We start from the raw sequence: 13,670 nt of genomic DNA, 5'->3' as shown, positions 1-13,670 counted from the left end.
TTGTTTGGACTTGAACTTGAAATTGGATTGTGCTAGATTAGATTAAAAATTGTTTTCTTTTCTTAAAACCCAATTAAAATTCCGCAACTTAAAAAAATAAAATTATTTTCTCTCCAATTAAAAATAATTAATATTTTTAATTAATAAAATAAATTTAAATAAATATATAAATGCAACTTCGATTCATAATCTATAAAAATGCTTTACAAGTATAATAAATATATATTTACAATTTAATAAAAGTACGGGGTATTACAAACGTGGGTGATGAGGTTCCCAGGTCTGTCGCCAGAGGCGAGGTAATACGGGGAGGAGGGGTCAATTTTGCTGTTCTCGTCCACGGTGAATGAATTTCCAAAACACTGGGGCAGAACCAAATTCAGAGGATGAAGCAGGTAGTCGAATGAAGAAAAAAATATTGAGATGATACGTTTGCTAGGCTGCTTGCTCGATGGCATGAAAAATTAAGTTTAGGTTTAATTGTGTTTTCTTGAGTTTGTATTTCTAAACTTTGTGTGTTTAGAAACAGGCTTAGCTAATGAATAAATATATCATTTATCTAAATACACAGTTGATCATAAAATACAAGATAGATATGAGATCAAAGATTTGTTAAGCAGTTGATTACTAGCTAGTGCCTAGTTTGGTTATGGTAAGAAGGATATACTTCATATTTAATTAATGAAGGTATTTATTTGTCATTAATATTATGTATTTTTTTCTTCTAGAAATAGTAGTTACACTTAATGGATTATTTAAATAATCGGTTCTATATCGTAGATATTATTCGGTATATCGTAGATATTATTCTGGATACCGTAGATATTATTCTGTGTATATTTACCTTCCTAATGTACACTAGTATATAAACCCTTTGAGGTTAATGAGAATAGTACGGAAAATATTCTTTCATGGTATCAGTTGTCTAGGGTTAATTTTTCTCTTCCGCTGTGACCTAGCCTTCTTCTTCTTTCTTCTCCTTTCTCCTTCTTTCTTCCATTACCATCTTCCTTCCCGTCGGTATCCACCATGTCCGACGTCAAGACTTCGTTCCATCCAGCCTTTGCCGTCTCCAACATCAAGAACCATGTTGTTAGGTTATGATACATATGACAAAACATAAATCATGCGGAAAAACCATAAAGTCAGGAAACATAATATTCACACATAATCATTTAGCATAATTCAGATGCATACACTTTGTTGCGTGCCCTCCCTAGCTGCGCCCAAACCGAACAAGAACAAGTCTTTAGGACTCCAAGTGTCGTCCCTCCGTAGATAGTCCACAGCACGTCCGGATCCGCCTTAAGCTTGACCAACTAGAATCGCCCTTAAGGTAGTATAGATTTCGGCTAAATAGGGGCAAGAGAGTGACTGATTTTTCTTGAAAATCTTACCTTTGAATACTTCAATTGTGTCTATAAATTATGACCCTAGGCACCTATTTATAGAGGTATGGAAAATGAATTATAATCCTACTAGGATTTGGATTTATTAATTAGAATCCTATTTGAACTCTAAATAATAAATTTAATCTATTAGGATTAGGATTTAATTAATACACGAATTCCGATAGGATTAGGATTCGTTACGAACATGAGCATCGTATGGCCACGAGCATCGCACCACCCGCGCAGGCCTTGCGGCCCACACGAGCAGTCGCTGCTCGCAGCCCAACAGCACGCTCAGCGTGCGCACGCTTAAGGCCTTGCTGGGCCTGGCCTTGCGCTGGGCCTGGCGAGGCTGTGGCAGCTCCATGTTGGGCGCTTGGCTTGCTGGGCGCGGGCCTGGCTTCGTGTTGGGCCTTCGTCTAGCAAGCCTCGTCCGATGCTAATTCGTACGATGCGCTTCCGATTAAATTCCCGGTTCCGGAATTCGTTTCCGATACGAACAATATTTAATATTTCCGATTCCGGAATTAATTTCCGTTTCGAACAAATATTTAATATTTCCGTTTCCGGAATTATTTTCCGATTCCGATAATATTTCCGATTCTGACAATATTTCCGTTTTCGGCAATATTTCCGATTCCGGTAATATTTCCATTTCCAATAATATTTTCCGATACGTACCATGTTTCCGTTTCCGGCAACATCTACGACTTGGATAATATTTATATTTCCGATACGATCCATATTTCCGTTTCCGGCAATATCATCGTTTCCGGAGTATTCATTTCTTGCTTGTGACGATCTCAGCTCCCACTGAAACCAAGATCCGTCGATTCTGAATATCCATAGATGGAGTATTTAATGCCATTAAATACTTGATCCGTTTACGTACTATTTGTGTGACCCTACGGGTTCAGTCAAGAGTAAGCTGTGGATTAATATCATTAATTCCACTTGAACTGAAGCGGCCTCTAGCTAGGCATTCAGCATCCTTGATCTCACTGAATTATTAACTTGTTAATTAATACTGAACCGCATTTATTAGACTTAATATTATATGCATACTTGGACCAAGGGAATTATTTCCTTCACATGTTGCCGTCATTCTTGAAATGGAGAACGTTCAATATGGTACGTGGGCTGAGATGTTCAAGGTCCATGCTCGCTCTCACCGCGTCCTTCATCATATTATTGCACCGGAGACTCCTGCCGATAAAGAAACCGAGGACAAGGAGCTGTGGGTCACCCTCGACGCCACGGTCCTTGGTTGGATATTTGCCACGATATCCGACGACCTTTTGAACACAATCATTGAGGAGGAAATGACTGCTATGGAGGCCTGGGTTCGGTTGGAGGGCATCTCTCGTGACCACGCAAACTCGCGTGCGGTAACTCTTGAAAAAGAACTCACCTATTCTCATATGGAGAATTTTTCCCAATGCATCGGCGTATTGCTAGCGCCTCAAGATGCTTTCGGACCAACTGAAAAACGTGGGTGCCCCGGTCTCCGATAATCGGCTGGTGTTGCAGATGGTTCCGGGGTTGACGGAAGCCTACATGCACGTCGGCTCCAACATTCGACAAAGGAAGGTATTACTGTCCTTTTATGAGGCCCGTTCGAGCCTTTGTCTTGAAGAAAAGGGGCTGGCCGCCATGTATGCCACGGGCGGAGGTGGCGGCGGCTCCGCCATGGTTGTTGCATCAACGGATTCCGATGAGTATTCGGAGGTTTCAAATTAAACCCCAATCATCACTCTCATTCTCGTGGGAGGAACAACAACAATCACAATAATCACAATAAGGGCCGGAATTCCGGCGGTGGGGGAAAGAAATCCGGTGACGGCGGTGGTAACAGGTCTGGCCGCGGCGGCGGTGGTGGTAAGTTCGGTGGCGGTGGCGGTCGTAACTCTGGGGGTGGAAACCAGAACCGTGGGTAGCCACAAGCAGGGACATGGCCTGCTCTCTCTCCATGGGCTTGGTATCCTTTGGCTCTTCCACCTTGTCCCTTTCCCACTCAAGGGTGGGCCCGACCAGCACCTAGGCCCACTGTGCAACAACCAGGAGTTCTTGGGCCTGGTCCAGTTCAGTCTCCTTGGGCTCCCTAGCAAGCCTATATGGTTGCCATGCCTCCACAGCAAGCATACATGCCTGCAATGTCTCCACACATGCCCAATATGTCGCCCTATGCTCCAACGGATATTGAAGCTGCTATGCATACTATGTCCATGAATCCTCCCGATGCAAATTGGTACATGGACACCGGTGCCACATCTCACATGACTTCTTCCCAAGGTAATCTCACCTCTTATTTTAATTTGAGCAATAATAATGGTATTACTGTTGGTAATGGTCATATGATTCTAGTTCGTGGTTGTGGTCACACCCAATTATCTTCCCCGAACCCCCCATTGTCTTTGAATAATGTCCTCCATGCACCCAATATTATTAAAAATCTTGTGTCTGTCAGAAAATTTACTTCGGATAATTCTGTGACAGTCGAATTTGATCCTTTTGGGTTTTCTGTGAAGGATTTTCAGACTGGGAGGCACCTAATGAGATGTGAGAGCCGGAGAAATCTCTATCCTATCACCTCCACCACCACCATCAACACAAATCAACCATCTTCCTTTTTGGCGTCATCTCTTTGGCATGAGCGTCTAGGTCATGCGGGCGATTCCATTTTGGATTTTCTTAGAATTAATAAGCACATTGAATGTAATAAACTTCGTAGTTCTAAAGTTTGTCATTCTTGTGTACTTGGGAAACATATTAAGTTGCCGTTTGTTGCTAGTACGTCTAGTACTTTGTTGCCATTTGATATTATTCATAGTGATCTTTGGACATCTCCCATTTTAAGTTCTTCGGGACACCGATATTATTTGTTATTTTTGGATGACATTTCGAAATTTTTGTGGACATTTCCAATTGCCAAAAAATCTCAAGTATACTCCATATTTTTGGCTTTTAAGGCTCATGTTCATACCCAATTTGAACGTCGTATCAAAAATATTCAATGTGACAATGGAAGGGAGTTTGATAATAGACCATTCTAGAAGTTCTGTGAGGACAATGGCATGTCGTTTCGTCTCTCTTGCCCCCATACCTCATCCCAAAATGGTAAAGCCGAGAGGAAAATTAGATCTATCAATAATATCATACGGACTTTACTCACTCATGCTTCTCTACCTCCGTCATTTTGACACCATGCATTACAAATGGCAACATATCTCTTAAATATCCTTCCGAGTAAATTATTGAAAAATGAATCTCCTCTTCATGTTCTCTACAAAAAGAATCCCTCTTATTCTCATATCCGAGTGTTTGGGTGTTTGTGTTATCCCCTTTTCCCTTCTACCACCATTAATAAGTTACAAGCTCGTTCTACGCCGTGTGTCTTTTTGGGTTATCCTACTAACCACCGTGGCTATAAGTGTCTTGATTTATCGAACCATAAGATTATTGTGTGCCGTCATGTGGTGTTTGATGAAACTAAATTCCCATTTGGTTCACTAAATACCCCTGCTGCTCGTGCTTACGAATTTCTGGATCATGACTTGCATCCTTATACCATGGATTATGTCCAACATAATTTGCCTCAAGGCCCAGTAGATCAGCCCACAAACACACCCTCACCCATTGCTCCCTTGCTACCATCAAATCCAACAGTGGGCCGACAAGGGAAAATTCCTATGGGCCCCTTGTCTCCCACCAACGCAGCAAGCCCCTTGGCTCCAACCCAATCACCTGCGTCTTTCCCATTCCAGGCTTCTCCTGATCCACGCCTTTGTGCTGGCCAGGGGGGCCCAGACCCAAACACATCACATTCCACTATTCCAGGTCCTCCTCTCCCTGCTCCCATGTCGCGGATGTCCACCCGCAGTCAAAGTGGTATTTTTAAGCCCAAACGTCAGTTTAACTTAAATACCACGGTTACGAAATCTCCCCTTCCTCGTAACCCAGTGGCTGCCCTTCGTGACCCGAACTGGAAATTGGCTATGGATGATGAATATGATGCTCTTTTTAAAAATAAGACGTGGGATCTGGTACCCCGTCCACATGATGTTAATGTTATTCGTTCTATGTGGATTTTTTCTCATAAAGAAAAGGCTAATGGTGATTTTGAGAGGCATAAAGGCCGACTTGTAGGTGATGGTAAAACTCAACAGGTTGGCATTGATTGTGGTGAGACTATCAGTCCGGTGGTCAAACCGGCGACAATTCGCACTGTTCTTAGTCTCTCTTTGTCAAAGAATTAGCCCATCCACCAACTTGATGTCAAGAATGCTTTTCTGCATGGTGAGCTCAAGGAAACAGTATATATGCATCAATCGGTTGGATTTTGTGATCCAGCTTATCCTGATTATGTATGCTTGTTGCGTAAGTCCCTGTATGGACTTAAACCGGCACCCCGGGCTTGGTACCGGAGATTTGCGGATTATGTTACATCACTTGGGTTTTCTAACAGTAAGTCCGATAGTTCTTTATTTATTTACCGAAAGGGGAATGACATGGCTTACATTTTGCTGTATGTTGATGACATTATTCTCACTGCCTCTACACATGAGCTTCGCCGCTCTATAATGGCGCATCTTGCTTCTGAGTTTGCTATGAAGGATTTGGGTCCTTTAAACTATTTTCTTGGCATTGTTGTGACTAGGCATAAGGGTGGGTTATTTTTGTCTCAACGTAAATATGCTGAAGTTATTATAGAACGTGCTGGCATGTCTTCTTGCAAGTCAACTTTGTTAGGTTATGATACATATGAACAACATAAATCATGCGGAAAAACCTTAATGTCAGGAATCATATTAATTGCACATAATCATATAATTAGTCTAGGATGCATACACTTTGTAGCGTGCCCTCCCTAGCTGCGCCCGAACCGAACAAGAACAAGTCTTTAGGACTCCAAGTGTCGTCCCTCCGTAGAAAGTCCACACCACGTCCGGATCCGCCTTAAGATTGACCAACTAGAATCGCCCTTAAGGTACTATTATTTTCGGCTAAATAAGGCAAGAGTTTTGACTGATTTTTCTGCTTAAAAATCCTAGCTTTGAATACTTGAAATCTCGTATATAAATTTGTGAACCTAGGCACATATTTACAGAGTCATGGAAAAGGATTTAGAATCCTATTAGGATACCAATTTGTTTAATTAGAATCTTATTAAAACTCTATTAAACAAATTCTATCTTTATTAGGATTAGGATTTAATCATAGAACATATTCCATTAGCTTTAGGATTTGTATTGAACACAAGCGTTGCACGAGCACGAGCACGAGCCGCACAGCCCGTGCAAGCCTTGCGGCCCACGCGAGCAGCACAACCCGCAGCCCACGAGCTCGCGCGCGCGCCATGGCCTTGCTGGGCCTGGCCTTGCGCTGGGCCTGGCGAGGCTTTCCTGCGTTGTGTTGATGCGCATGGCTTGCTGGATGTAGGCCTGGCTTCGTGTTGGGCCTTCGTCTAGCAAGTCTCGTCCGATGCTAATTCGTACGATGCGCTTCCGATTAAATTCCCGATTTCGGAATTCATTTCCGATACGAACAATATTTAACATTTCCGATTCCGGAATTAATTTCCGTTTCGAACAAATATTTAATATTTCCGTTTCCGGAATTATTTTCCGATTCCGATAATATTTCCGATTCTGACAATATTTCCGTTTCCGGCAATATTTCTGATTCCGGCAACATTTCCATTTCCGATAATATTTTCCGATACGTACCATGTTTCCTTTTCCGGCAACATCTACGAATTGGATAATATTTATATTTCCGATACGATCAATATTTCCGTTTCCGGCAATATCATCGTTTCCGGAGTATTCATTTACTTGCCTTTGACGATCTCAGCTCCCACTGAAACCAAGATTCGTCGATTCCGAATATCCATAGATGGAGTATTTAATGCCATTAAATACTTGATCCGTTTACGTATTATTTGTGTGACCCTACGGGTTCAGTCAAGAGTAAGCTGTGGATTAATATTATCAATTCCACTTGAAATGAAGCGGCCTCTAGCTAGGCATTCAGCTCACTTGATCTCACTGAATTATTAACTTGTTAATTAATACTGAACCGCATTTATTAGACTTAACATTAAATTTATACTTGGACCAAGGGAATTTATTTCCTTCAAACTTCCACTCCGGTTGACAGTAAACCCAAGGTTAGTGCTACCTCAGGGTCCCCTTATGAGGATCCAACTCATTACCGTAGCCTTGCAGGTGCTCTTCAGTACCTCACATTCACAAGGCCGGACATTTCTTATGCAGTTCAACAAGTCTGCTTACATATGCATGACCCACGTGACACTCATATGCATGCTCTCAAGCAGATTATCAGATACATTCAAGGTACACTTACTCATGGTCTTCATCTATATCCTTCATCTGTTGCTGATCTTGTATCCTATACTGATACGGATTGGGGTGGGTGCCTTGACACCCGGCGTTCTACATCGGGGTATTGTGTATTTTTGGGAGACAATTTGATTTCTTGGTCGACAAAGAGACAACCTACCTTGTCTCGGTCTAGCGCCGAAGCTGAATATAGGGGGGTTGCTAATGTTGTCTCCGAGTCCTGCTGGATTCGAAACCTTCTCCTTGAACTACATTGTCCGGTTCGTAAGGCTACATTGGTTTATTGTGAAAATGTGAGTGCTATTTACCTCTCTGGTAATCCCGTGCAACATCAACGCACTAAGCATTTTGAGATGGACATTCACTTCGTTCGAGAGAAAGTTGCCCGGGGTCAAGTTCGTGTCTTACATGTTTCGTCCCGCTACCAGATTGCGGATATATTTACTAAGGGTCTTCCCCTAGTACTGTTTGAGGATTTTCGGGACAGTCTCAGCGTTCGTCTACCTCCCGCTTCGACTGTGGGGGTGTAATGGATTATGTAAATAATCGGTTGTATATCGTAGATATTATTCTGGATACCGTAGATATTATTCTGTGTATATTTACCTTCCTAATGTACACTAGTATATAAACCCTTTGAGGTTAATGAGAATAGTACGGAAAATATTCTTTCAACACTGTCAAAGTTTATCGTTGCATTCCTTAAAAAAAAAAAAAAAACTTACCGTACCACATTCCTTTTATGCATTTCAGAAGTGAAGTTTAAATTTAACTATCCGGTCTCAGAATTGTATTTGCTCAATATTTCATTACTTGTTAAACGTTATTCAAATTATTTACATATATAACCGAGGGTCTTTATAGAACATGTTACAGGTTCGAATTTCCTTACCCCTGGCCATTTGCACTACAAGAAATTGTACTATTAACGACGGAAAATCCCGTCGCTGAAGGCCAATAAATTTTGATATAACGACGAGATCTCCGTCGCGAAACCGTCATAAAAGGGGGTCGTCGTTAATGGAAAATCCCGTCGTAGAAGACATTTGCGACGGTTGTTCCCGTCTTTGTTGGGTTATTATCCCCGTCGCAAAAGCCCTTTTACGACGGGATTTTTACCCATCCTTATTAGGTTGTCATAAAAGATACAAATTTTTGTAGTGTTGTAATTTGTATTTCCTTTGCGCCTCATTCCCACAAAAAAAAAAAAAAAAAATACATAGACGTATACATAACATTAATATAGCAGTACAGCAGCAGGGTTCTTAGCACTCATAATTAAGCACTTTAACATTTGCATCAAAAAAATAATTAAGCACATAACATTCACGATAATTACATTAATATAGGTGCATATTATTGTACGTAGTAATATTGTATAGAGTACTACGTATGCTACTCTATAGAAAGTACACATATACTTAAACACGTAGAATAATTTAAACAATACGGTCAATTTTGGTACACCTGAAGCCGGGCGGGGAGGGTGCTTCCGCGCTTGTGAACGAGAAGTTGGAGGTGAGAACTGAGAACTGAGAACTGAGAACTGAGAAGCGTGTAAATGGCAAATGCGTAGGAATAAAGAGGGGTAGGGGTATTTTACGATATATAAAAATGTACCGAAATATTCTTGATACGATCCTAAAGCTCATAATTAAGTGTAAATAATAAAAATACGAGTACATACGACCGACATGAATACTAGGTATGTAAGCCTTATTAAAGTGAAGTATCCTCCTATTCAATTCAATTCAAAGACGTAGGGTATGTACCCTTCTTCCTTTTTCTTTCCTCAGTAAACTGTAATCATGTCTCTAGTATTCTACGTTTAAAGATACCAATTTTTTTTTAATATACTCAGATCTTTAAAATTATACCTCGTGCTCAATTGCCTTAATTAATGTAGGTGCAAAATGTTAATTAATCGCGTTCTTTCAAATTGGCCCACGTTAATTAGTCAGTTTACTGTTAATATGGGCCCATACTCATCATTACTCCCGTTAATCTCTAGATTCGATCTAGTAAAAAAGGACTTTAATTCTTTTTATAGGCGCAACAAATGTTTCACTGCTGGATTAATAATATATATACCAGTCTTATATGCACGTAATGTGTGCGAGATTATACGAAATTATATTTACTACAGTAAATTATCACAACTAATAGGCATATTTTAGAAAAGTTTGTATTATATATTAGAAAATTTGGTGAAATATTACCTTTAAGTTTGATGGTTTTGTGAATTGCTATCTTTTAAAAAGAAATTTATATTTTACTACCTTATAAATTTGATTTGTTTGACTAATTTGCCGTTTTTTGTTGATTTTTCCGTCTTTAAACTCCACTACAAAGGTTATTTAGCATGACAAATGAACAAAACGACAAATGAATAGAGGTATTTAAAAGAATAGAACAAATACACAGCGAAAGACTTAACGGAAAACGACAAATGGTAGTGTTAGTCAAACAAACCAAACTTATAAGGTAGTTAAATTTTAAAAAGTTTTTATAAGGTACCAATTCACAAAACCACCAAACTTAAAGTTAGTGTTTCACAAAATTTCCTATATATTACTTCCTCGGAGGAAGAGAGAGAGAGAGAGATTTCATGCGTTATTGCAATAAAAAATTTCAGTTTTTTTACTTCATAATCTCTTTTCTTGCTAGCTCCAGGAATTTTGACTTTTTACACAATTGTTTGATTCTATGCGTAAGACTTTCATAATGAGTGATTAGCATTATATAATATGTTTTTTAAATTAATTTAATTATCATCAGCCCCTGTCCTGACAATTAGAGGACACTAGGTAAAATGTGAGAAAATGGCCCCTTAATATTTTTATTTTATTTATATTTCAAGCAACATAAAACTACAGAGTACTTGATAAATTAACTTAGTGTTACAAAATATTACTCTGTAAAAGATACATTAAATTTGCCTCGTTCAACTCCTATTATAAATCATAAAATTTGATTTCGTCGAACATTTTGAGATGCAAAATGTATGATAAAGATTCACATCTACATCAATATTGTCTAACATATCGTTCTCGGAACAGTAAAATTTCAACAGAAGATTTCCATCCTAACCTAAATCCAGTTGTATGCCAATCTGTTATTAAGAATTTAGCAAAAAACAAAATTATTAGAGCTACTAATAATAATAAAGATACAGTTAGTCAACTACAAAATTACTAATTAGTGATTAGTGAATTAGGTGTTACACAAAAATTACCTTTGGGCTTTGGTATGCTGCGTATGCGGTACAATGCACTGCTACTAGGCTTTGGAATGCTGATGTAGATCGACTACTAGTAATTTAAAGGGGATGAGTTTATTCCATTTTTATTTAGACTGTTAGAAATTTGAAATTTGAAATTTGTCCAATTTAGATACCGAAGATGGTGAAAGATGAATAGTTTGATTTTTGGAGTGTGAAATAATACTCCGTGATTTTTGCATACTCCCTCCGTCCCGGAATACTCGACCCGGTTTGACCGGCACAGAGTTTAAGGGACTTGAATTGACTTATTTAATTTAATAGGTAGTAGCAGGACCGTCTTAGACAAAATGAAGGCCCTGTGCTAAGTGTAAAAGTAGTTGTTCAAAATTTATTATGCTTAATTATTTGTACTAAATATTTTTCTTGATTTGCGCTATTTTAGGACACTATACCCTAATAAAATGGCAAAAAAATGCAGAATGGAAACCCATTTACCAACTTTAAAATTTTGTTACCCAATCCAGTAATCCACTGATCATATTCCAATAAAAGAGAAAATGATTTATATGGTATGTATTTTTTTTTCAGGAAAAAATGAGAGGAAATGTGAAAAGAGAGACTTTTAGGCTTTGTAAGATACGAAAATAGTCAAGCATACAAAAAAATAAAAGATTGTTTTTTCTTACAAAAATCGAATCAGTTTTCTCAAGTACGGCAAGAGGTATGGAGTAGCAGATATAACAATCAATAATATACCCCAAAAAAAAATAGAGCACTTGCAGGAGAGTAAGTGGGGATCGATCCCGGATAAAATGGAGCCATTTGACAGACTTAACCCTCATGAAGGACCACTACGCCGTATTAACCATATAAGTTAATATCTGCCATATATATTATTTATAAGCTGATTGGGGCCCCTGTATTTTGGGCTTCCTCCGTGCTGTAGACCAGAATGCACAGTGTCACGGTCCGAGTGTTTTGACACCGGATCCGTGCGGCGCGCTCTTGCCTATGGGGCGGCAAGGGCGCAAGCCTTGTGCGGAAAGTGAATATCAAGGCTTGGGGCACGAGTGGACGTCTGCTTTAGAATGGGCACTCTTGCCTATTGGCGACAAGAGCGAGAGTCGAGGGTCGATCGAGGCGCTTGTGTGCGCACAGCAGGCACAAGCGGGACCGACGACGGGAGTGTATCTGTTTTGCAAGGGATTTTGATGGGTCTTGGAAAGCTTAAAAGCATGCGACAGCACAATATCTATAAAGGCTAGCAACAACACATGAATTAAGCAAAGGCAACTTCTGATGAGAGGTATTGGTTCATACCCCTCATAGAGGTTTATTTTGAATTAGCTAAATCTGCCCAGTGAACACTGGAATTACAGTAACATAATAATTCTTCCTAAAGCCTAGAAAACTATTAGAAAGATCCTAGAAAGCAATAGAAAGGAGAAATACAAGTAAAGGAAGGTTGGATTCTAACATCCTCCCCCACTTAAGCTGTCGACGCCCTCGTCGACTTACAAGAGTTACAAAAGATGAAAGAAAAAGCTCCTATTCTAAACTCTGTAGTCCTCTCTGCGCCGGTGGTTGATGGCGGTTGCTGGAGTCTTCTCGAATCTTGTTGTGTCTTGATAGGCTGGTGAGTCTTGTGAATCCAAGTCTTCCTTGTTTTTGGTTTCTGGCTCGGAGCGGCTTGGCTTGAGCTTGCATCTTGTCTCTTGTTTATGATGCGAGGGAGTATCTGAGATGTCGCCTTTCTGAGTGGCTCCATCACTCGCATTGCCGAAAGGTATCGGCCCTTCTCTTTTGTCTTTGTGGGAGTACCTGTACTTCGAACTAGACAAGTTTGTCCACCTGCTACAAGCAAAGAATTCAAGTGAGGCATTACAACTGCTTTGCTGGTGCGGAGGAACTCCAATCCAAGCACAAGGTTGAAGTCGTCCATGTTGACGGCAGTGAAGTTCATTTTTCCTTCCCAGTCTCCCAACTTTGCTTCCACCTGTTCTGCCACACCGAGGATCGGCTTGGCTTTAGAGTTGACGGATTTCATGCTACCGCCTCCTTTCTTGAGCACTAACCCCAATCTTCGGGCTTCTGCTTCGGTCACAAAGTTGTGAGAGGCGCCGGTGTCTACCATGGCTCGAGCATTCCTCCCATTTACCACGAGGTCCACGTACATCATGTTTGTGGGTTCCTCTCTTGTCTTCGGGCCCTCTTTCCCCATTGCATACATCATGTAGACGGAACTCATCCTGCGGGGTTCTTCGTCCTCATGGCATGCTTCTTCTTCTGTCTCTTTTGGGGTTTCCTCCACGGACATGGCCGACAACTTCCTCTGTAGGTTGTCGATCTCCCCTTTGTGTTTGCACTCCCACCATTTGTGTGGGCCTCGACATAGCAAGCAGTTGAGTCTACTGATGTTTCCCGAGGGCGTGCTGATCTTGGATTCCTTTGTTGATGCGGAAGGTGATGACCAGGATTTCTGTGAATCTCCTCCCCCATTTCCTTTCTTGAATTCCCCGACTGAGCTGGACGACACCCTTGAGTCACTTCTCGCACTCTTGGGTGAGCTTGGAGTCGGGCCCTCCGAGCTTGTAGGCGTCCCCCTTGTTCCTTCTTCCGAGCGATGACCCCTTCCCGCGGAGTAGTCCATCAATCGCTCTGCAGCAGTCATAGCGGCCGAAAGCGTGTCCACTT

At 40.7% G+C, this 13,670-nt stretch overlaps 2 protein-coding genes across 2 annotated transcripts; both read left to right on the top strand.

Moving 5' to 3' along the window:
* The first annotated feature begins 2,503 nt into the window (after positions 1–2,503).
* Positions 2,504–3,328, top strand: LOC110786474 (uncharacterized). The gene is made up of 3 exons (XM_056842673.1): positions 2,504–2,734; positions 2,850–3,119; positions 3,194–3,328. Exons 1-3 carry the CDS (start codon positions 2,504–2,506, stop codon positions 3,326–3,328), a joined length of 636 nt encoding a protein of 211 aa, XP_056698651.1.
* A 2,382-nt stretch (positions 3,329–5,710) lies between these two features.
* Positions 5,711–8,283, top strand: LOC110786473 (uncharacterized mitochondrial protein AtMg00810-like). Its single transcript, XM_056842672.1, has 3 exons — positions 5,711–6,135; positions 7,551–7,628; positions 7,737–8,283. The coding sequence occupies exons 1-3, from the start codon at positions 5,711–5,713 to the stop codon at positions 8,281–8,283; spliced, it is 1,050 nt and encodes a 349-aa protein (XP_056698650.1).
* Positions 8,284–13,670: the final 5,387 nt, after the last annotated feature.

This window comes from Spinacia oleracea, chromosome 4 (assembly GCF_020520425.1).
Source record: "Spinacia oleracea cultivar Varoflay chromosome 4, BTI_SOV_V1, whole genome shotgun sequence".
Taxonomy (NCBI): domain Eukaryota; kingdom Viridiplantae; phylum Streptophyta; class Magnoliopsida; order Caryophyllales; family Amaranthaceae; genus Spinacia; species Spinacia oleracea.
The sequence above is the reverse complement of the archived record's forward strand: the minus strand, read 5'-3'. Positions and strand labels throughout refer to the sequence as shown.

Excerpts from the sequence above, each read along its gene's own strand:
- LOC110786473 (XM_056842672.1), top strand. The coding sequence starts at position 5,711 with ATGCATCAATCGGTTGGATTTTGTGATCCAGCTTATCCTGATTATGTA. Across the intron at positions 6,136-7,550 it reads TCTTCTTGCAAGTCAACTTT|TAAACCCAAGGTTAGTGCTA; the intron begins GTTAGGTTATGA and ends TCCGGTTGACAG. Across the intron at positions 7,629-7,736 it reads AGCCTTGCAGGTGCTCTTCA|ATACATTCAAGGTACACTTA; the intron begins GTACCTCACATT and ends GCAGATTATCAG.
- LOC110786474 (XM_056842673.1), top strand. The coding sequence starts at position 2,504 with ATGGAGAACGTTCAATATGGTACGTGGGCTGAGATGTTCAAGGTCCAT. Across the intron at positions 2,735-2,849 it reads TGACTGCTATGGAGGCCTGG|CGCCTCAAGATGCTTTCGGA; the intron begins GTTCGGTTGGAG and ends GCGTATTGCTAG. Across the intron at positions 3,120-3,193 it reads ATTCCGATGAGTATTCGGAG|GGCCGGAATTCCGGCGGTGG; the intron begins GTTTCAAATTAA and ends AATCACAATAAG.